Consider the following 21464-nt stretch of genomic DNA (forward strand, 5'->3'; position numbering starts at 1 on the left):
AAATGGTAACATTTGATAGGTTTTTGTTTTTCACCTGCTAAAAGAACAGGACCATTACAATAAAAAATAATCACATAACTACAGCTACAGTGTGCTGTTTGGTTTGCCTGTTCATGATTTAATTTTTGTGAAAGTCAATATCTGTTTTGAAGATTTTTGTTTTGTGAACAATAAACCACGGAAATTGTCAGAAACTGCTTTGAATAGAATATATCCTTAATATAGTTGTTGGTTGTTTTTTTTATTTTTTTATTTATTTTTTTAATTTTTTTTTGTTTTTGATACTTTAAACATGCAGTAGTTTTTGAATGATGTACGGAATATTTAATCCATGATTTCACCTTGATGGTTTGAAGTACCTGCTTTTTTTAAAAATTTTTTTTAAAGTAATGATTTTCAGGCAGATTTGAACCAGTGGAGCTTTTGTCAGTCATGAGATCTTGGAAGGATGGCATATCTTTCCAGCTGAAAAAATCCTGGCAAACTACAAGCTGTCCACATAAAGCAAAGCAACTTTTTTGAAGGGGTATGGAGTGCTAACTCTGTGCCACTTTTGCAAGCAATTTTGTTCAGCCTGTCATTTTATTAGCCTTAACAAAACTCCTTGTAATTATAGACATTTTTATTCAAAATAAGATCTTACTATTATACAGGTTTCTCTCTTTTTTGACTATATACAGAAGTGCAAAAAGTCAACCTTCTCTCTATACGTTCCCACATGCTAAACTGCAGCATAATCAACCCTCAAGAGTTTGCACACACGCTTTAATTCTTGTTACGTAAACTTTGAGTATTTGGATTATCAACAAAAAGTCCCTTGATCTATTGATTATGCAGCTTATTTATAACAAGGCCTGATATTCAGGGATTTCAAAAAATATTTAAACAATATTTTAACATTTGAAATGGATACAGTAGAAAATAAATTTTATTCTAATATCTAGGAACTAGATTTTCTTATAATAACTAATTACAAACAAAATAAATCATCAAAATATTATTCAATTGTCTGCCAGGATTGTTGCGATAGCAACAACTGAACTTCTTACTTAGCAATGATTATATAATTATAAGATATCCATATAAAAGATCTTTGTTCTTTTAATGAAAACTAGACAAGAACTAACAATGACTGACGTTCTTACATTGTAATATTAAATCAGTAAAATATAAATCATTTAGTTAACAATAATACAAATACTCATGACACTACATGTAAATTCAAAACTGAATATGTTATGAAGAAAAAAAACCTACTTTTTAATTATTTTTTTTTGTATTTTGAAAAAGTCATCAGTATAGTCTAATAAAACAAAATTCTATAAACTGAAATGGTATTCAACTGGTAATAGAAAATGAAAATGATCTAATAAATGTAAGAAATAAAAACTACATTTTAAGAAGAAAAAATAAGTAATATTCTGTAATGTAAGTAACTACAATAACGTGAAGTCATCTATACTTTCTTAACATGATTGAAATTACATTGGTATGGGTTTTAACCCGTAATGTAATAATCTAAGGCTTTAATAGATGTACAGTACAATCAGTAAAATCAACACATCATTCTTATACTAGAAAGCATCTCTCTCAAGCATAAAAACTTGCAGTAAACTTGGAAGTATGGAAAGTTCTATAACTGAACTCACACTTCTTCCACTCCATGCTATACTACCAGTGACCTGGCCCCCACTTCAGCAGTTTGCTGAACAGAGCAAAAATATCCTTTACTAACTGCAACATCCAAACCACAAAAAGGAATTCCTTTGGATGAATCCATTCTTAAAAACTTGAATGCACATCTATTTTTTCATTATTATTTTGTAAAGGCTTTCTAAGGCTATAAGCAGTTAATCTGAACAAAAAAAATAAATCACAAAACTCACCCAGGTATTTAACCCACCCAATTCTATGCTAATTAACATATCAGTTTTTTCATATTTTGGTTTATCATGCATCTGATGTCAGTGCTTCTTTCTTCTTTGTTTAGAGTCACTATTTTGAAGTGTGACTTTGATGAAACATTTAAGCAAAAAAGTGAAATTCATCTCTGCAAAGCATTTATAGTCTTTTGACTTTTGACAGAGGCTATAAATAGAAGCAAAATAAGTTCCTCAAACATTTTTGTTACTGTGTCTCAGAAATGGCTTTTCCCTTTTGTATATTGAGTTATTCAGTATAATATGCATAAATTTTACACTACAATGCCTTAAAATAGTTTATATATATTTATATGTCCAGTATGTGTTACGTTAATCTGTATTGATAGTTTGTTTTTCTCTTGTCTATAGGTTTTTATTATAGGTTGAATCAGCCATTTCTGAGACAGCTTTGGTTTTGAAACAGAATGGTGCCTTTGACTGAATAGTACTAACAAAATAAGCAAAAATGTGGCTCTGAAAATAACACTGCAGAAATAATACTCTAATTTGATGTACAGTCTATGGCACTTCATGAGAATCCTTAACAACATGGTACTTAAAGCCATTGATGTGCTTTAAAATATACACAGTTGTGGTTTTGCTTGGCACATTCATCTCTGTCAGATACCTCTCTTACCACTTCTTACAATCTATTACATTAAAAATATTACTCTTAAACAAAAATTACTGTGCATGCACGCTCTCATCTATAATGGCAATTTTAAATACAAGGTGCACCTTTGTTATTTGTAAACCTTGAAAGAAATAAACTTACTTAAAAAAAATTATATCTTGGTCTACAGACGTACCAATACATAATAGATTTATGATTACATCATAGTCTGTCTTTTCAAGATGACATATATGATTATGTAGGAAATAGACTATGTATGCATATTTAAATATATAGGCATACCTCTGTGCTAGAAAAGATAGACAATGTTGTAGATTTAGACAATAAGATCACCTCAGCACAAATATCAATTAAATGTACAAAGTATATAGGCAACAGTGTGCAGTGGATTTCCAACTCGTCGTTTCATCTTGTTAACATGCAGTATGTGGATGTCTTACTGCTGAGGGGATTTTTGTGTGTGGCTTGACGGTATATACATTATGGCTAATGCTCGTGTCCTTTTCTCTATCCAAGCACACCGTCCTTTCCTCTTTAGTATGATCTAGAAAGGGAAGCAGGCAGAAAGAAAATGAATTTAGCATTTTCATTCATTTCCTTAAAGCAACCTCAACATGAGGCGAATCGGTCATTGAAGTCAAGAGGAATTTTGCTTACAAAAAGGCTACAGGATTGTCCCTCAAATAATTTCTTCACAGAAAAGTTTTACTTTGCAGACATATTAGACATAATATACATATTGACCATGTATAATAAAATAGTATCCTGTTGCTCTTGAACAGTGGTTCTCAAACTTTGAGTGCAACCTCCCTTTACAAATTAAAAACACAGTTTTTATACTTAACTCTCTTATAAATGCTGGAGAAGAAGCATGGCTTGGGGGTGCAGACTGACAGCTCGTTTGAGAACCCCTGCTCTTGAATTTTATAGCCTCCTCTACCTAATAAAACCTTAGGATGAACAGTAATACTACTCACTTCCTGGCTTTGTGTTAGGGGCCATGTTCTGGTCCCATTGGAGTATATGGAGTCAGTAGACAGTATTCCCATTGACTTTGCTGGGACCAAGATTTTGGGGTAACATTTTCAGAAGTGCCTAAGCAACTTAGGAGCCAAAGTCCCAGTGACTTTTAATCAGACATAAACACTTAAGTGCCTGTTGTTTTGAAAATAGAATTTAGGCCATTAAGGGATTAAGATCCATTGAAATCACTGGGAGTTGGGTGCCTGAGGCCTTGGGCCTAAGTCACTTAGGTGCTTTTGAAAATTTGGAAATTTGAAAAAATTGGCCTAACAGAATAATTAGGAACTTGTACGATTCCATATATTAAATCAATCGTACATTCTCACCTCAATAAAGCATTCCGTTTTGGCACATCGTTTCATTAAGGACATAGCAGAAATCGAAAAGGCCCAAAGAATGGCAGCAAGAGTAGAAACTGAGAAAGGGGAGGTGGTGTTTTATATCAGGAGAAATTAAATAGATGATATAATTGGGTGAGGAGACAAGTAAGGAGAGAGGAATAACTGGAAGTAGTTTTTAATGCAATAATACATTAACCTGTGGAAGTCACTAAGGAAAATAGCTTAGTGTGAATTTTTAAAAAAAGGACTGGACTATGACTACAATAATATCTGAAATCACTCTAGCTAGGATAAAAGTTACAAGGGGTATCAATCCTTTTCCTTCAGGATTGATAATCAACTAGTGTCAAGAATAAATTTTCTTCTCTGCTGAAGAAAGATTACAATGAAGGGGCTATGAAAATCATTGATAAAAATGGCAACTAGGTACCTAACTACCACAGAGGATCTTGGCCAAAGTGAACGATACGTTTTTTACAGCTTGAACCTGACTTGTAGACAGTACCTCTATAGTAGGATGGGGGTGGGAGTGAAGTGCTATATTTACTTGCTGCAGCTATTAAGTTAGCCTAGTATAGTTGGATAAGATACTATATCAGACAGAAACAAAAAAGAACAGCCCAAATCATAAATTTAAACAAGGATTTCATCATAGAAAGATCAGGGGGAAAAAATCGCTACAGGTAAAGTCAAGTAAAAGTCTTTCTTTGTGAAGAAAGGTTAAATTATAAGGATCTGACACATAATATCTAGGACTGTAGTTCAAGCCAAACATATGCAAGTAGAAATTGAGCTTGTATTCTCAGCATGACCTCTCTTTACTATGTAACCTATTTCACAAAGATACCACACATAATTTATCATAATTTGGCAGCCTGCGCTCAAGAGAAGCCACAGGCTGAGTTAGGCTGACGACTAAATTCTCATTCTCAATTACAGAGTCTGGCTTAGCAGACACTGCAATTTAATAGGTCTTTCTAAAGCAACTCTCAGTAAAGTGACTTGTCCCAAATATGGCCCGCGGGGCCTAACAGCTAGTGGTGCCCCTGTCCAGTCTCAAACAAAACCCAAATTCTCATTTAATAAACTCTGGTTTTATTAATGACAGTTTATTCCAAAATAAATGTCTCTGGACCACCTGATGGTGTCAGACACCATGACCTGTCTCATGAGCCGGGCGCAGCGTTGAATGACCCCGCACGCTCTCAGAACCAGCTTGTTGTGGGGGGTCCCACCAACCCAAGGCTCCCACGATCAGGGCGTGTACCTGGACTCCTACATGAGCCCCATTCTAAGCTTGGCTGGTCCCAGGGTTACTTTCCCCAGCAGGGCAGCAAGATGGCACTAGAAGCTGAAGCCCACTCTAATGAGATGGCAGCATTCTCCAGTTACTTCACCCTGTTGGAAGGTGTTGGAACCTTACAGGGAGCTGCAGGTCAATTATTGCTAAATTAGTGGGGTAGACGTGGCTTATCAGACTCCACCTCCTTATACCTGCCATAGTGAGTCAACGGTAATTAACATGGCACTTCCTGCTCCTGCAGGTTTCCAATTCCAGCTAACAAAGTGGGGGTATTAGAGCAAATACTGGTGCCCCATCACAGTGAGTGTCAGTGCTAACAACCTGGGGCCTCCCCTCCCCAAAAGGCCTTTCATGTACTCGGGGTATGAACAGCATTAATTTAAAGTTGATAACTGCTGTATCTTTTGGAGGGGACAAACACAGGGTAGATAAAAAGAAACTGAGTTTGCTACATCCCCTGAAAATGGGAGGCTTATGTTAAGAAGCAGATCACATAATTAAGGGTCAAATGCAGAAGGCTGGAAGAAAGATTCTCAACATCACTTAAGCCTAATGGTTGAGGAATGATCTCCTCACCGTTCAACATTATGAAAAGAGTCTCTGCACAAACTCCAAATATGCTAGCAGAAAGGGTATGGTTGCAGGTGGGATAGGGAAGAGATTATTGATTCCACCATCACGTACATCACCTGCAAAAGTAGAGTGGTGGGAACTCTGGTAGGTATTGTAAATTACAGGCTACTAAGTAGCTGCTATGCAGAATCTGTGAGATCTGTTTCTGGGAAGAGGAGAGTTCAGCTTTCTGCCTGTTTGACCCTTGGCCTCTGCTGAGAGTGTCAGCAAAGGTGATTGTTAATGCCAGATGTGGCAGCCTTGTGATTTTGTTGACTAGGGTCGACTGAAATCACCAACTCATTTCACACACACACTTGTCAGTTTCTGTAATATTTTTTAAAAATCATTTCTATATGTCAAAGAAACCCATATCAATTTTTTCATAACATTTTTCCATAGCTTTTATTTTTTTTAAATCCAGTATGTCCCCGAAAATGCTAAGTTATACACATACACAAAGAGAATATGAAAACTATGCAAGCAATACATTGGAAACTTACTGTTTGATGACAAAATGTCTACATCTGTGTAACATACTTGTGGCTAGTCAGATGTTCGGCAGATATTATGGGTATCTACAGGTAAAAATGTAAACAATGAATAACATGTGCAACAAATCAACCAAGAGAGAGAACATTTTATTAAAGAACATAACAACGGTTCAGAAAAGTGGGGATCAGCTGTGAGGTGGTGGACTTTATACTATAAGTTAAAGTAAACTGAAGTGCTAAAGTAGCAACTTAAAACTGAAAAACATTGTGGTAAGTACTGTTTGACCAATGTAAATAAGTATTATTGTTTGTTTAGAAAGTAAGAAAAGTTAAAATCTACAAAAGTTCATGCAGTGCAGTAATTGAGAAGAGCCCTTTTTGTTGGCCTACACAAAGTTTTGTGATTTAGGTATTTCACTTAATCACTTGAAACAATAAACTCTACAGTTAAACAACTTCAGCCAAATTTTGCACAGTTATCATTAACTTTGGGTGTCTCCATTTTTGGGTGCCAAACTTAAGATACCTTGTACACTGTTTTCACAGAGGGTGAAGACCCACAGTTGAGCTGAGCTGAACCTCCTCCCCTATAAAAATGTGGTACAAAGTGTCAAAGTTTGGCACCAAAAAAGGAAGGCACCCTAAACTAGTGAACAATTCTCAAAATGTTGGCCTTTGTCAATAGAATTTGCAATGGCTCCTAAAGTTTATCAACTCAATTTCCATAGTATTTTTTTTAATTAAAACCATTAGATAATATTTAGAAGTAGCAAAGAAGCACACAAGTCAACCATCTCTCTGGAGCCCGAGCCTGCAAGCCCTCCAATGGGTGGCATATAGATTGAAGTCAGTGGGAGTGCATGTACACAGGCCTTGCAGAATAGGGACAATAATGAGGGAAAACAGTATCGTGTTTTCATTGAATTACAAATGTTAATGGAATTGTACATAAACTTTCATCACAAACAGGACTGGGAAGTGGAAAGATGCATTTATGTACCAAAAAACAAGCCCTGAAATATGATGTGATACTGATTTTTTCAAGGTTAACAGCTATTTACAGTCATACAAGTTATATTTCCCATCAGCTAATTTGATACATAAACCTGCAAAAGAAAGAGAGGGTGGAAATATTTCTCTAAAACAAATTCAATGTTTTTAGTGGTTGGTTTTTTTCCCCACCTCTAATGCCCTCTCTTTACCTGTCATGTTTATACAGTTTTACAGCATTGCCAACTTGCACAGAAATGTGCTCCAAGCATAATGAAGCTTCTCATACCATTTTGTCTACTGCTGCAGGAGAAGATGTTGCACCCAACTGTGTAGAAGCATCAGGGATAGTGCTGTCGAAACATACCAAGGACCTTCAACACCAGTCAATGAAGATGAAGGGCCAGATCTTAAGACCTTCCGCATGCATGCGCATTGCATTGTGTGGCATTAAACAATTTCAGCATTGCTTACATACTATATACATATATTAATTAATATATGTATATATTGAGGTTTGGCTGCAATACTTTACTGAAGTGTGTTATGAGGGTCCAGGGAGGATATGCATGAAATGGTCAGATTCTGCAACAGAAAGTTTCCCTACAATCTCTTTGGGCAAGTGCATGGTACCTCACATAGAGAACAGGCATTTGCTCACGCCAGCAATTCTTAGGGGTATGCAGGCTATACAATCAAAATTATTTTGTGCAGTAAATGACTCATGCTGTTAAGATATGTCTGACATACAGTAGAAGAATGATAACTTCTCCATGAGTATTCCGGGATATTAAATTATTCTTATTCTGGGTTAAATCTGTGAGAGACTTAGTTAGTCACCAAAAAACAAAATTAAGCCTTTTTTTCCCTCTAGCAAAAAGAGGTATGTGGTGAGAAATTACATTCAGCTTCTGTGAAAATTGACCAGATTATTGTTTGGGTTTTTTAAATATCTAAATAACACAAGGGAATCTGATGTGCACACTTATAAATCATTATACCAGTGTGATTTTCAGGTATGATGGCTAAGATGCCAATTACTGCATATGCCACCAAAGAGTTTACAGTTGGCTTAGCAAAACAGGTGGTGCATAGCAAGCGACAGGATACTCCAGGTCAAATACTAAGGCTCGGGGCCTGACCCCGTAAGCGGCTCAGAGCTCTCCACTCTCAATGAAAAATGTACAGAGCTCAACACTTTGCAGGAACAGGTTCCTGATTTCTAGAACTAGCATCCTATTTTACAAGTGCAGCTGCCTGCAGGCGCAGAGGTGCAGGTGCGACAGATTTCTGGCACAAGTACTACTGTTCAGAGCTCCGACTACCTGATTGGATTTTTAAAAAGTGCTCAGAGTTTAATGGAAGCAGAGTTAGGTTAAAGGTAAGCACTTTTGAAAATCCTGGCCTTAAATACTAGCATTTACTCCTGCAATTAACTGTAAATGCAAAACATCCCCCACAAAATTGGAAACCGAGTTAAGGACATTTTTAAAAACAAACAAAAAACCCTAAAGGCATTTGTGGGCCTCCCAGTGAATTGATTGAGAGCACTACTTGCATCTTAGCATAGAATTTGGTGCTATGTTTTTAGCACAATGATAATGTGCAGGAATTCTAAATTTGCAGTATGACTTATAAAGTTTATTTCTGAGTAGATTTAAATAAAAGAGAAAGGAAATGGTCTTTAGAATGTTTTTATTCTTTACATTTAATGTTCCAACTATGATGTAGTATAAAACAACTGTAAAAGCAGCAAAGAGTCATGCATCCAACGAAGTGGGTATTCACCCACGAAAGCTCATGCTCCAAAACGTCTGTTAGTCTATAAGGTGCCACAGGACTCTCTGCTGCTTTTACAGATCCAGACTAACACGGCTACCCCTCTGATACTATAAAACAACTGAATTTTTAACAATCTATTGAGCTCAAACACTAGGCCAAATTCCATCCTCATTTATGTAAGTGCAGTTTCCATTGGAGTAAATGGGAGATGCACCCATGTACATTTATCTTTACAGCGTTGTTTGTGGCAGTGCAAGGAGAAGTTTAACTTACGGTTTAGCTTGTTGAGCATTTATTTTCATCCTTATTTTATGCATCAACATTCATGGTGGTAGTTTAGAAAGAGTTTACTCAGGTTTTTAATGGCCATCCAGTTAGTTAAAGTTTGTCCATTATAAAATTAACTAACTAATTCACAAGTTGAGACAAAGATTTACAAGTGTGCCTCTGGGTGGCATAAGCACAAATGTTTTTGTTTTGTTTTTTGAAGAGATTCAGAACATGTCCAGACTCTTAAATTCCTGATCCTGTAATCCCTCCACGCACAGCTCCCACTGGCTTTGACCAGAGTTTTGCATGCAAAAGAACTGCAAGCTTTATGTGCACAGAAAAATTGGATTCTGTGTACTATGCCTGTCTCTTTAGATCTATTGAAAGATAAATAAGCTACATGGCCTACGAAATGTCAAGACTGCATCAGTAAGTCTCATGTAAAATATTTTTAGCATCAGAAAAGGAGCTGTAGCACCTTCTGAGCCTGGACAAAAGCTTACTAAGCTATGCTACAGCTCTTAGAGAGAATGTGTAGGCCAACAAGAAGTAAAATCAGAACCCCCATGCTCATGAAAAGCACCAATTTCAAGTTGTTTTTAAGGAACAAAGCTGTAAATTAGCAAACCTGGTTGGCTGTGGCTGTTGCAGCGAAGGGGACACTTGTGGCAGATGTTGTTGCTGCAGACACAGTGGCTGGCGTAGCACCGTGCACCATGGGAACTTTCGGAAGGAAAATCATATAAGCCAACATACAGAAGAGTGTAGCAGTATGGGAACCATGGCAACATGTGATAGAATAATTGAGCATGGTATTTATCATAGCAATAAGCCATGTGACGAGACATCATTGCCAGCGAGTGACATGCAATCACAGTGCAAAGCAGGACAACATTCCAGGGAGAAGGGGAGAAAGGGAAATGAAAGAGGAAAAAAAGGGAAAAATGCTTGTTACCATCAAATCAAGAAAATCAACACAAACAAGTTCAATTGTTTCAATATGAAATCAACAAAAGTATTTTAAAATGTCCTTATGTTTACATTTTTATGTCTAAACAAAAACACAAACAAGAAAATCCAACCCAAGTATCTACCACACAAAAATCAATCAGTTTGAATGAAAGTATATTTTATATTACTATAGTAAGATACAGTATGTTACTTAATACAAGATAGTTTCTAAACACAAACTCATAGTCCAATCAAAATCCACCAAGGAAAAATGTGCAATTCAGAACACTACTATCCAACTTCTAGGTGTCCATGTCAATTAAATAAAACAACTGCATTTAATTGACAGGTGTTAGTGCAGAGGGTGTGATGGGGGGTGGGTGGGGATGGACTGGCACAAGAGCTATAAGTTAAAACCTAGCAGTGGATTTTGAGGGTCTGTGAGCTGCACCACAGGTTTAAGATAATCAAGAAACAAAGCTGGCACCTACCAACACTTGTAGCGGGTGTCATGCACAATATTGAGCCTGCCCATCATGCATTGCAACAGGAAGGTGGATTTGAAAAGGGAAAAGAATTAAAACAACCCATCACACGTGTAATTAGAAAATTTCATTTGAACAAAGAAGAAAAATTGTTATTATGGGAACAGTGGCATGTAACTGTCAGCACAATCAAATCATACAATAGCACAGTGATCAATTAGAACTAGTCTTAAGTGAAGAAAAAAGCTGATAGACCTGTGTGCTGGTACATTTTGTTTGCCTTTATTTCTATATAGTTTCATTTGTCTATAAAATATTACTAGAAAAGGTCTCGAGGCTTATTTCAAAATTCAGTTTTAATCTCATCCATTTTTTATCTTTCTGACAAACTTTGTTAGCATAAAAATAAATGTGTATTTCTTTTAAACTATATTTTATTAAGATTAGAGGAAATGATCAAACATGTTATTTATCTTTAACACTGTCAGGGTAAACCAGCACCCAAAATTATGTTAATCCTAGCAGTGAGATTATACGGAGATATGCAGGATAATAAAGAATGAAGGAGTGGGATTGTTTCACCCGTTCTCCAATCCATATGCACATGGGATCCTCCACACTGAGTTCTCCCTGCCTAAACTCGTCATTCTCTGATGCTGCTGAGGAAGGAAGCAGAGAGTGCACAGGTTGAGAGTTGGAGCAGGCTAAGGGAAACGTTCTCTTTTCTGCAGTTATCCCATGAAGAGATGGGGCCAGGGACAGTTGTGGGGGTCCTGCCAGGGGCCAGAGCTGGTGCGGAAGGACAAGGAATCTGTGCAGATGGCCCTGCCCCCCAGCAGTTCTTCTGAGTATCCGCCACATTTGTAGCAGGCCAGCTGAATAATAGGGGAGAAAGACTATATGAGGGGATGGATCCTCGTGGAGTTTCCACTCAGGGCTACCTTGTGTGAGTTTTCCCATAGGAAGGGATGGTTTGACCCACAGTTAGTCTTGTGTCCTTTATTCCTCCAACCCCTCTAGAGGAATCTCATGTGTCTTGGTACTGCATAGGTGTTAGGACTAGGATTGTGTGACGAAACGGTTTCTCAGTTCACTGGCAGTTCCAAAAAAATAATTCATCTGGGTCCAATGACATGTTTTGTTTGAAATGAAGCACTTTATTTTGATTTTGAGCTTTTAAACAAACATTTTGATTTTTTCTTTTTTAACCATTGAAACAATTTGGCAAATTCACAAAATGTTTTGGTCAACCCGAACCTGCATTTTTTGCTGAAGTTTTGCCCAGCTGTAGTAAGGGCAGTGGTAATTTTGCATACAGTATTATTGACAATATGTAGACACTGTGGGGTAAGCTGAAGATCAAGTCTCAGCTTTAACGCTGATTTTCCTCACATTGTTTATTTTGTATTTTAAATGCAGGATAAAAAGTGCAGGTCTTCCACACAGCTCCCAGCACAAGCTAAGCATACTTGACTGGCATTATTTCTACACTGTAGGACACACTTTTACTGACCATATGTTGTTGGGTCTGTGGGCCCATTTACCTTAGTAGAACATCAACAGTACTTAGATAATTGTTCAGTTGAGAGAGACAATCTTGTAGCCTGTCACTCTCTTTGTGCTATATAAATATACCTCTACCCCGATATAACGCTGTCCTTGGGAGCCAAAAAATCTACTGCATTATAGATGAAACTGCGGTATATCAAACTTGCTTTGATCTGCCAGAGTGCGCAGCCCCACCCTCCTGGAGCGCTGCTTTACTGCGTTATATCCGAATTCATGTTATATTGGGTCACGTTATATTGGGGTAGAGGTGTAATAATTAATTAATAAGAAACGAATTCTCCAAAGAGACATCAATGTTAACAGAAGCACTGCATTTTTAGGCATGCCCAACTGCCAGTTTTCAAATTCCAGTACTTTGGCAATCTCATTTATTTTAGTTAGCTCCATATTGAGAAATCAGTATTTGCATGTTTTTTGTTTCCTACCTGAAACTTAAAAATTATAGCATTATAAACAAAGGGCCCAATTCTTCATGTTCCATCATACTGAAAGTTTTTAAAAAAGACTTTCTTCCCTATTTAATCATATTGTTAGATAAATTTTCTCTGATATGAATTAAAATAAATTAAATAATGAAGTCCTGAAAATGGGGATCATATGAAACTGGAAACAGACTTGGAATGACACTGTCTGTGGGAGCTTACCTTACAGAGACAAGGTGGGTGAGGTAATATCTTTTATTGGACCAACTTCTGTTGGTGAGAGAGACACAGGCTTTCGAGCTGACACAGAGCTCTTCTTCAGCTCTGTGTAAGCTCACAAGCTTGTCTCTGTCACCAACAGAAGTTGGTCCAGTAAAAGATATTACCTCACCCATCCTGTCTCTCTAATATCCTGGCACCAACACAGCTACACCACCACTGCACACTATTACCTGGATACAATATGGCAATAACAAAAGGAAATTATTGTGCCTGAATGGTGATGCATGTTATCTTCCTAGCTTGTGCTATGTGGTGCATAGATTTATAAGCCATGTTGTACCGGCTTGCACAATGCCAAAGCCATGGTCTTTTGGCGAAATAAAATAGTTATTAATATAATTAATGCTGGGGGATAATATAGAAGTTAATGCCTGTTATTACTAGAAGACACATTTAAGGTTATTGGAGAAATGGCATCATTAATCCTTCTAATTATTTTACTGTTTCTATTAAACAAAAAAGAATGTAATTATTCATGAAAGATCTTTAAAAGGAGGGCTATTTAAAGGAAAGGCCTCATCCTGCTTGCTTTACTCACAGGTGAATTACACCCACACAACCTCCATGATGTCAATGAGGTTGCATGAGTATAACTGAAAGCTGTGCCACTCTGTGTTATTAGACATGTACAAATACCCTATTTATTATGTTTTACATATTTTATTATACCTAGTATATTACATCATTCCATGCATAATTAAGTCTACATGCTGAAAACAAGAGTTAGCTTTTTGTAATGATTCTCTGAAATATAACTGTAAAGCTTTCACCTTAAATTTTAGTTTGAGTTATCATCATCATTAATGTTATAACCAGTACACACAGTTTTGAGAGGGATTTGCAGCAAATGAACATAAGGCAGCGATGAAAATACTAGCTAGGGTGCAATAACTTGCAAATATGAAGACATAATGCAGTAGGACCCACTTGCCAATAATAAAAATCACTTTTGCTATGACCTTAATATTAATCTTGACTTCAAAAGCTTTGATTTACTAATAAGAATGTATGAATAGTGAATTTGCTAGTTCAAATGTTCCTTGGCTTTGCAGCACAAGGCAGCATTTGATTTCAAGCATGTGCTAATTTAACTGATTATAATTTCTCAGATAAATTATGTCTAGAGAGAATACAGTAATTTTGATGAATACTCTCTGTTTTCACTGGGATTTCAAGCAGTTGCTTTTCCTCATTATACATATTTCCTACTCCTGATTTGCTGTTTCACTCAGTTTTTTTATTCAATTAAATCTAGAAAGCATCACATAGACCAGATTATCAGTAGAGAACACGAGTGCTTCAATCTGAATGAAGAATTAGTGTCACGGAGCCTGCTCCCATTAACTTTTCAAGGGGAGCAAAATTAGGCCCCAGAGGAGGGGGAATGAGGGGGGGGGGTTGCGGAACTGCTATCCTTACTTTTGCGCTGCTGCTGGCAGTGGCGCTGCCTTCAGAGCTGGGCAGCTGGAGATCAGTGGCTGCTGGCTGGGAGCCCAGCTCTGCAGGCAGCGCCACTGCCAGCAGCAGCGCAGAAATAAGGATGGCATGATATGGTATTACCACCCTTACTTCTTCTCTTCTGCTGGCGAGGTGCCCAGCCACCAGCTGCCGCTCTCCTGCCTCTGCTGAAGGCAGTGCAGAAGTAACAGTGGCAATACTGTGGGCCCCTTAAAATAACCTTGCAACCCCCTCCCCCACAAATCCCTTTTGGGTTAGGACCCCCAATTTGAGAAAACTGGTCTCCCCCATGAAATCTGTATAGTGTAGGGTAAAAATATACAAAAGACCAGATTTCACGGTTTGTGTTGCGTTTTTCATGGCTGTGAATTTGGTAGGGCCCTAATTATTACAGCTGAATTCTGGCCTATTGCACTTTAAACAGGTAATTAAGGACTAGATTGTGAGTTGCCTCGTGCCTAAGTGAAAGTGAGGGGGTACCAGGAACCTTCACCCTCTTGTTCTTTTCACAGGGAGCATTACCAGTGCTCCTTATTAGTACCACTGGTGGCAACTCCTGACAAAAGCTGGAGAACAGTAAGATCTTGGCCTCATCCTTTACACTGGCCAGGCCTGAGGGGAAGCATGTGCTGCACCTGTTTAAAGGGTGGCAGAGCTGCCATTCCAGCATGCACTTTCCAAAGCCCGTGAAGATAGGGGTAGTTATCTGTGTGAGACACAAGGGATGTATGCTAAAATGCTCTGACCACATCCCCAACAGATCCTGTCCTACAGGAGTCTGGGTGCAGCTCTAACCATGGGGGACAGGGCTTGGAAGCACCTGGAGATTTAGGTACTACGTGTCCCCTTTTTTCCCTCCATGCACCTTTCCATGCAAGACAGCTGACTCTGAGCTCTAGAATGTGGAGGGGATGTCTAGGTATGTTTGAAACACAAATCTAACATTGTTGCCAAATATGAAATTCAGCCCAGATGAGAGGGCCCATCCAAGGGCCTCCAGACCACATACATCCTTAATGTACAAGTCCTGGGTAGAGTCTTGCCCTCTGGGCCCTCTTCTCTCTGGTGAATTTCATCAAGAAATTAAAAAAAAACCCAGTCATTACTCTTTGGGGCATGATCCCGAATGATGCTGAGCCCCCTCGACTCCCATTAAAGGACAATCTTGAAATGTGACAAGTGCCTTTTGGGAGGTGCCGGGCATCCTCAACTCCATGTGAAGTCAAGACAATGGACCTGAGAGCATCCAACACCTCTCAGGACCGAGACTGTTGTGTGAACCTCCCAAAAATATGCTGTAAGTTCCCTTCCTGGTTCCGCTGGAAATTGATTGAAAAGTACTATTTCCACAGCTGTGCTGACCTCACTAATGACAATGATGCACAAACAAGAATTAAACTAATTTTAATGCCATAAAACCTGGGGACCACAAAGAAAAGCAAAAAGTGGGAAATAATGTTTTAAAGTTTCTGTGACGGCATCAGAACAATGGAAAACTAAAAAGGGTGCTAGTCTACCTCTTAACAGTAATTTTTAATAAAAAAATGAAAAGCAGAATTGGTACAATAGCCTGTGCAGGCTAAATCCTGAAACTGTTAGCCTGTCCCCTCTGAATGCCCACTGACTTCAATATGAAGTTGCCTGAGCAAGGACCGAGAAAGGCCCCATTTAATGACTGACATTCCCTGTCAGTTATGTGATGCAATTGCATTTTTATTTATACAAATGACATTAATGATCCTGATGGTAATGGGCCCGATTCTGTGGGGGCTGAAAGTGCCAAGGTGCCAACCCCCCACTGATTTAAGGGACACTGAGGGGCTCCTTACCAACGATGCACAGCACCAACCAAGATCAGGGGAGCTTTTAAAATATGTGAAGCCTGCAGGATGGACTGTGATTGTCTACTATGTAAATACATTTTAAATGTCTCTTTTAAATACGTGCAATAGAGGCCTGATCCAAAGACCACTGGAATCAATGGTCTTTCCATTGACTTCAATTGGCTTTGAATCAGACCCTCGATGCCAAATGGGCTTCAGTGGCTCCAGAGAAGTTACACCTCATTTCAAGTAGCTGGTCCATATGTGTAGATTACATGTATACATGTTGATTGAATGACAGACCACACCACCAAAAATGGAGCGGTAAGAGTCAATCCTGCTGATGTGGCTGAAACACATCAAAAATGGTTAGGAAATGATTGTTCTGTTTCTGACAGCCAGTGTTCTCATTTTTGTTACCTACATTTTTTAAAATGCCAGATCTCTGCAGTTAAAATTTGCCTTTCACAATTGAACTAAAAAATTTATAGCAGAGTTTTAAACATAGTGGAAATATGGATTTTTATGAAGCAAGTAGTGATACAAACTTATTACAGATCCAATCCTGCAGACTTTACACAACAAAAATTGACCGCAGCGAGATTTCTTTAGAAGTAATGAGTGCACGTTTGGGCTCTGCAACAATCAGACTAAAATATTAGGTATCATTTTATCATTCTTGACTAAAAACAACTGAGAGTTCTATCTTGGTCACATTGTAATTAACAGAAACATTTTGGTGTCTGATCCCCTGATTTCTTCTACAGGTACACTTTCGGTGTGCTTCCATATTAGTTTAGCTGTAATGCCATCTAACTGCATTTCATGATCACTAAGTAAAATTCAAAACTTCACCCTTTACAAAGTGATATGGTTCAGAAGTACTGTTGCTAAATAAGTTAAGGCAAAGGGGTCTTACAGCAAAAAGGAATAATACAAAATAGATGTGTAATAAAGTATTAATTAGGAAAAAGAGAAAGAAGAGAACAGATTTCAGAATCTGTTTTGAAATGATAGATCATGTGCTTCCAAAATACTGATTTTCATATTAGATTGGAGAACATCTACCCAGCTTCCAAGACAAGCATACACAGAAACAGCATTCTACAAGATCCCTACCTGATCATGAACACCTTAATTCCTAGACTTCCTTTTCTCACTCTAAGCAAAAAACATCCTACTACAACTGGGCATATATCAATGACTATCAATACAGATACCTTTAGAAGTTTATTACAAATGCTGAACACTAATTTTGTGGCATACTTTGCTCTACAAAAACTAAAGAGATACTTACCTGGTGGGAGGAAGGCTGTATGCTGTTGTAACTGCATGTTGGCAAGAGCTTGTTGGTATTGGAAAATACCAGTATTAAAGACTGCGGTGGCACCATTGGTTTTTTCAAGCGCAGGCCTCTTTGGTAATGGGGGAAGTACAGCTTGAGGAATTCCCTGAACGGTGGATGAGTATTAAAAAAAATGAAGTCCAGTCCAAAAAAGGAAAAAAAGAAAAAGAAAAAGAAAAATCAGTAGAAGACAAAAAAAGAGTCAGGCAGCACCATGTTTATCCATGAGCAAGCAAGCACCAGAGCAGACTTAACTACCAAGTAAAAGGCAAGATAACAGCTTTAAAAGAAAGCATTACTTTAGTCTAACAATAAAGTAGTATAAGTAAATGTATTGGAGCTCTATGTTATAATAATGTGCTAAAATATTGTATAAAGCTTCAGGTTTTCAGTAAGAAGCAACAATATTGGGAAAAAAGAAAGCTGCACTGCTAGCTCCATGAGGATTGACAAATAAAAGCAATGTTAATAGTAATCTCACAGAGTGAATGAAACAGATAAGATAATATTAAAAATTATACCCACAGTTCCCAAAGTCTAACTAGACATGCAAAAATGTACCAAAGCATGCTGGTACTTTAACATTGCATTACAAATGTTAAATCTACATAAGAATATCACTAAGCCATGCCAAGCAAACAGATACATAAAAATACAGTAATAAATACTTTTTTAATGTCCTCAAAGTACTTCATTTACAACATTCTAAAAGGTGGTCAAACTGAATGTGGGCTGCTGCGCTTTAGGAACATTTATTTGGCATATACATTTATGTGTATATTGTATTCTTTCCCACTAATTGGAACAGGAAACCACACTCAGTTTTCCATTGTATTTCAATATTTTACAAATTAATAAAAAAAAAGTGTATCTACAATAAAGCTACATGCCAAGCTAAAAGGTGAAAGGTCATAGTACCAGGTCAAAGGTTGCCTCGAGGGGTCGCTTCAGTGATTTGACAGCCGACTGAGTCTTAATTAGCAGGCAGCGAGCACATGATGGCAATGGGCCAGTGGGGTTCAAGCGCATTAACATAAACAGCAAGCAGAGGTGCATCATGGGGGCAGCAGTGCATTTTTGGGTAGGTGAGAAAAAACAAATAAAAAACAAATCATCGGAATGCCATATACAACGAATAACAAGACTAAGCATGCACAATAAAGGCACTACTAAGTTGTTATTGTGAGGATACAACCTCTATGTAGTTAATTACAAACAAGATAATCTAACAGAAAAGAGTGAAAGGAGAGAGAAAGAGAGTCTGCCTTCTGTATTTTTGCTCAAGTATCCATAAACAAACATAGAAAAAGGTCTCTCTCATGGTTATTGTACTATGCTATGGATATCAAACCATGTTTTACATGAAGTAGTAGTTTAATGATCACATCATCTAGTTATGTAAAAATATAGGACAATATTAACAGCTAAGCAAAGAACAAAGACTGGACCCATTAAAATCAGTTTTAGCTCACATTAAAAATTTACTTTAAGAATACATTTTAGCAAATAGCCTGTTTGTACTAATTTCTAATACCTTCAAATGTTTTCCTACTCCATGTAATTGCCTTATTCAAGAATCCCTAATTGTGCAATTATTCATCCACACCGTAATATTTAAGATGAACAAAATATGATTAAATCTCCCTCAAATAATGTTACAGTCTATTTGCTTGAAAACCTACTCTTAAGTAGTTTCAGATCTTATTTTTTAAATTAAGTAATTTTTAAGCATATTACTGGTGGTACAAAAAAACCCAAGATTAAAGAAGAGGAAAACGAAGTTTAGTGTAGAAACAGGAATACCATTAATGGTAATTTATATGGATATACTTAAAGACAGAAATAATGATCCCTATAAATGGAGATTTATAGCAATACACACACACACTATATCTATCTGTATAAATAGATAGATACATATTTTGAGTCTACATATAAGTACACACATGTATGTATACATACACACACACGCGCACACACAGACCCCCCTATATACATTAGCTGCCAAAAATTAGTAAAATATTTTAAGTCTGAAACTATTTAAGAGTAGATCTGGCATCACATGCTGTAAAAGCTCATTACACTGTGTAGTGAATGGGATACCTGAACAAACATATCTTCAGCAAGAATAGTTAATAAATTAATCATTTTTTATCATCAGTGTTACATTTTGAAGGTGTCTTCTGGACTCACCATGGCAGCTGCAGTAGCTGCTGCTTGGGCAGCTGCAGCTTGGTTGACCTGGTACTGGGCAGCCTTGATCTTGGCTTGCAAATGTGCAGGAGGGTGAAAATATTTGCACTTTTCCCGTGAACACCTCCCTTTGATGTAATCCATGCAGACAGTAACTGTGTTGTCGTTGGTATCGATCATTGCACTGTCAGCAGGATGAGCAAACCGGCAATCATTTTCTCCTCTATTACAATTGCCACGCTGATACTCTCGACATACCTGCAGCATCATTAAATGAAAACCAGTTAATGTGCCTGGGTATCATATGACTTTGTTGACTTGAGAAAAGTAATCACAGAGAAGGTGTAAAATATAGTCAGCATTTTCAGGGAACTCTTTCAAAAACAAAAACTGGTAGCGCAAAGGTATACTGAACTCACTTTAGAGGTCCCTTTATACTGCCAATGTGGTATAAAAGAGCCTGAGTAAAGGTGAATCAAACACAGCGAGTCCAAAGCCATTGATTTCTATAATTAACTACATTTGGTCCAATTCATCAACATGTACTAGTTTTGAAAAAAATGTTTTTATGACGTTAATCTTGAATGATAATTAAAACAATAAGCCAAGGTCAAAACTACTTCACTGTAAAACACATTTCTAAAGTGAATTACTTGTTAAGGATTGTTTTATTAAGTTAAATATGTACAATTATGGTCAAAATGACCTTCCTAATCTTTGAGATCAATCCCACGCTACATTTTTGGCTTCAATGCATTACATACTATTACCTCTATCATTTATATATATTTTCATAGAGCTATGTCTGCAATGAGCATCAATAGAAATACAGCATTTAATGAAGTCTCTCAGCTATTCCATCCTTTTAACACAAGAGGGCAACCGAAAACACACAACAACCCACAGTCTGTTTTTTCTGAACCTCCCTCATGTTCCACAGTCTTTTAGCTAACCAACCCCCTTTTTATACCATGTAGGATTAAGAGTAGGTAGATAATCTTAGAAAAAACAATACAGGTGCAGCCAAAGCATTCAGAGGTCTCACCAACAATCAAAACAAAAGCTTAAAGAATCAGAAATCCAGATATTCCTTTTGGCACAGGAGAACAGACACCCTAACTAGTTGTTCCAATTACAAAAACTTCCATTGGATGCCAAAAACTACGAAAATCCCTCATTGGATGTACCACTGCCACTAATAGTAACTTCTTTAAGTGGTAACCTCCTCTCATTTATTGCACCAAAACATTGGGCTTACTTCTCACTAACTTTTCAAATCCTAAGAGAACTACATTCAAACTTTAGTTTTATTGTCAGCTCTTTACAAATCATGACCAATAATAATCACAGCAATGAGTTTTACATACTAACTTCCAAAAGCCTTTAGAAAATGCAAAGGTTCTCAAGCAGGTAAACTTGCACACTGAACAAAACTAATATAACAGATAGAATTTTCCTTATAAGGTGAGTGCCAATGAGTTTGGAACACTAGCATTTCCTCAGGAAGTCTGGTTCTGATCCTTACAACAACGCAAATAGTGTTCTTTGGTTTTCATCTACACTGG

General features: G+C 37.3%; 1 protein-coding gene across 15 annotated transcripts in view; it reads right to left on the reverse strand.

Moving 5' to 3' along the window:
• Nucleotides 1-122: 122 nt before the first annotated feature.
• Nucleotides 123-21464, reverse strand: part of MBNL1 (muscleblind like splicing regulator 1) — a 197739-nt gene continuing 176397 nt past the window's right edge. For 9 of the 15 annotated variants that reach the window (XM_039488856.1, XM_039488867.1, XM_039488855.1 and 6 more), the window contains 7 exons: nt 19900-20157; nt 18625-18678; nt 17659-17812; nt 10814-10849; nt 10000-10094; nt 6339-6413; nt 123-3100 (listed from right to left, as the gene is read on the reverse strand). In XM_039488856.1, coding sequence (XP_039344790.1) covers nt 6357-6413; nt 10000-10094; nt 10814-10849; nt 17659-17812; nt 18625-18678; nt 19900-20157 — 654 coding nt within the window. In that variant the 3' untranslated portion in view covers nt 123-3100; nt 6339-6356. The remainder of the gene's footprint in view (nt 3101-6338; nt 6414-9999; nt 10095-10813; nt 10850-17658; nt 17813-18624; nt 18679-19899; nt 20158-21464) is intronic. The other 6 variants (XM_039488864.1, XM_039488859.1, XM_039488865.1 and 3 more) reach the window with 3 other exon arrangements.

The sequence above is a fragment of the Mauremys reevesii genome, linkage group 9 (assembly GCF_016161935.1).
Source record: "Mauremys reevesii isolate NIE-2019 linkage group 9, ASM1616193v1, whole genome shotgun sequence".
NCBI classification, from domain to species: domain Eukaryota; kingdom Metazoa; phylum Chordata; order Testudines; family Geoemydidae; genus Mauremys; species Mauremys reevesii.